Source organism: Notothenia coriiceps, unplaced genomic scaffold (assembly GCF_000735185.1).
Source record: "Notothenia coriiceps isolate Sejong01 unplaced genomic scaffold, NC01 NC01_scaffold00020663, whole genome shotgun sequence".
Taxonomy (NCBI): domain Eukaryota; kingdom Metazoa; phylum Chordata; class Actinopteri; order Perciformes; family Nototheniidae; genus Notothenia; species Notothenia coriiceps.
The window spans coordinates 34,750-35,981 of NW_011353364.1; the positions used below are offsets into that span (position 1 = coordinate 34,750).

General features: G+C 46.4%; 1 protein-coding gene across 1 annotated transcript in view; it reads left to right on the top strand.

Moving 5' to 3' along the window:
• Positions 1–1,024, top strand: part of LOC104952865 (NF-kappa-B inhibitor-interacting Ras-like protein 1) — a 2,033-nt gene extending 1,009 nt beyond the window's left edge. Inside the window, exons 2-3 of the mRNA XM_010779775.1 lie at positions 158–183; positions 533–1,024. Of these exons, the coding sequence (XP_010778077.1) occupies positions 158–183; positions 533–775 (269 nt within the window). The 3' untranslated portion in view covers positions 776–1,024. The remainder of the gene's footprint in view (positions 1–157; positions 184–532) is intronic.
• The last annotated feature ends 208 nt before the right edge of the window (positions 1,025–1,232 follow it).

Consider the following 1,232-nt stretch of genomic DNA (forward strand, 5'->3'; position numbering starts at 1 on the left):
TCCGACCTGGTGCTGGGCACCGCAAATGGTTTGACGTCTGACGCAAACGATGACGCAACCTGACGCAGCACCAGTCGGATTCTGGGCAGTGTGAACAGAGCCGGAGCTAAACCGAAGAACCGGTTCTGAACCTGAAAAGCTCTAGCACGGAGCTTGAACCGGAGTTGCGTTGGTGTGAATGAGGTACTAGAGCACCATTGTGTTCTTTTTAATCAAATATCTCTCAGAGGGGCGTGGGGAGTGGCTCCTTTTTTTCATCTAAAGTAACAGACAGAGAATCAGCACTTTGGAAACAGGGCTGAAACAGAGGGGATTATGGGATGCTAGAATGATCTGTTTGGTGTTTGGAGCCAAACACTTCAGAGACATATTTTGTATATATCTGAGACCTATAATATATTGATGAAAAACAGTATCATAGGGGACCTTTAAATCCTGAAATGCTTTATTGTGTCATATCTCTTGCTACTGTAGAGTGCATCATCTAAAATCTGTAAAAAAAATGAATAGTATTTGGTGCGTTTGTTCGCAGGTGACGGTCATCGTTCTCGGGAATAAGACGGACCTTCGGGAGCGTCGCCAGGTGGAGCCGGAGGCGGCGCAGCAGTGGGCTCGAGGCGAGAAGGTGAAGCTGTGGGAGGTGAGCGTCACCGAGCGAAACTCCCTCATCGAACCGTTCACGCAGCTCACCAGCCGACTCACGCAGCCGCAGAGCAAATCCACCTTCCCTCTGCCCGGGCGCAAGAGCAAAGGAACGCCGTCCAACGACATCTGAGAGCCAAAAACCCTGAAACGAGTCAGCATCTTACTGCTTCCTGTCCTCTCTTTTTAATGGTTTTCTGAATGTGTTTTGGCCTGAAATAAGATCTGTGGTTAACACAAACTGAAGATATTTTGATTCTACTATATAAAATCAGTCAGTTAATACTCCTACGCCTCCTTGAGTTTAGCGGTGTTGACGTGAAGTCATGTGACCCTGCTGTAGTTCCTTTATAGCCCAACACTAGCTACCTTTAGCTTAGCGGTGGTGACCTGATCCTGCCGAACAAAACGTGTAAGAATCATAAAAGTTTGTTTGCCACAGAGATTATTTTCCGCAATAATCCAAGATCACATGGAGAAATCCCATTGGTTCAGGGAGATGCTGCCTTCAGGGTCAACCTAAAATAATATGACATCCCTACACCACTCTATAAGCAGCATAACACACATTAAGTCAGCTATATACTACA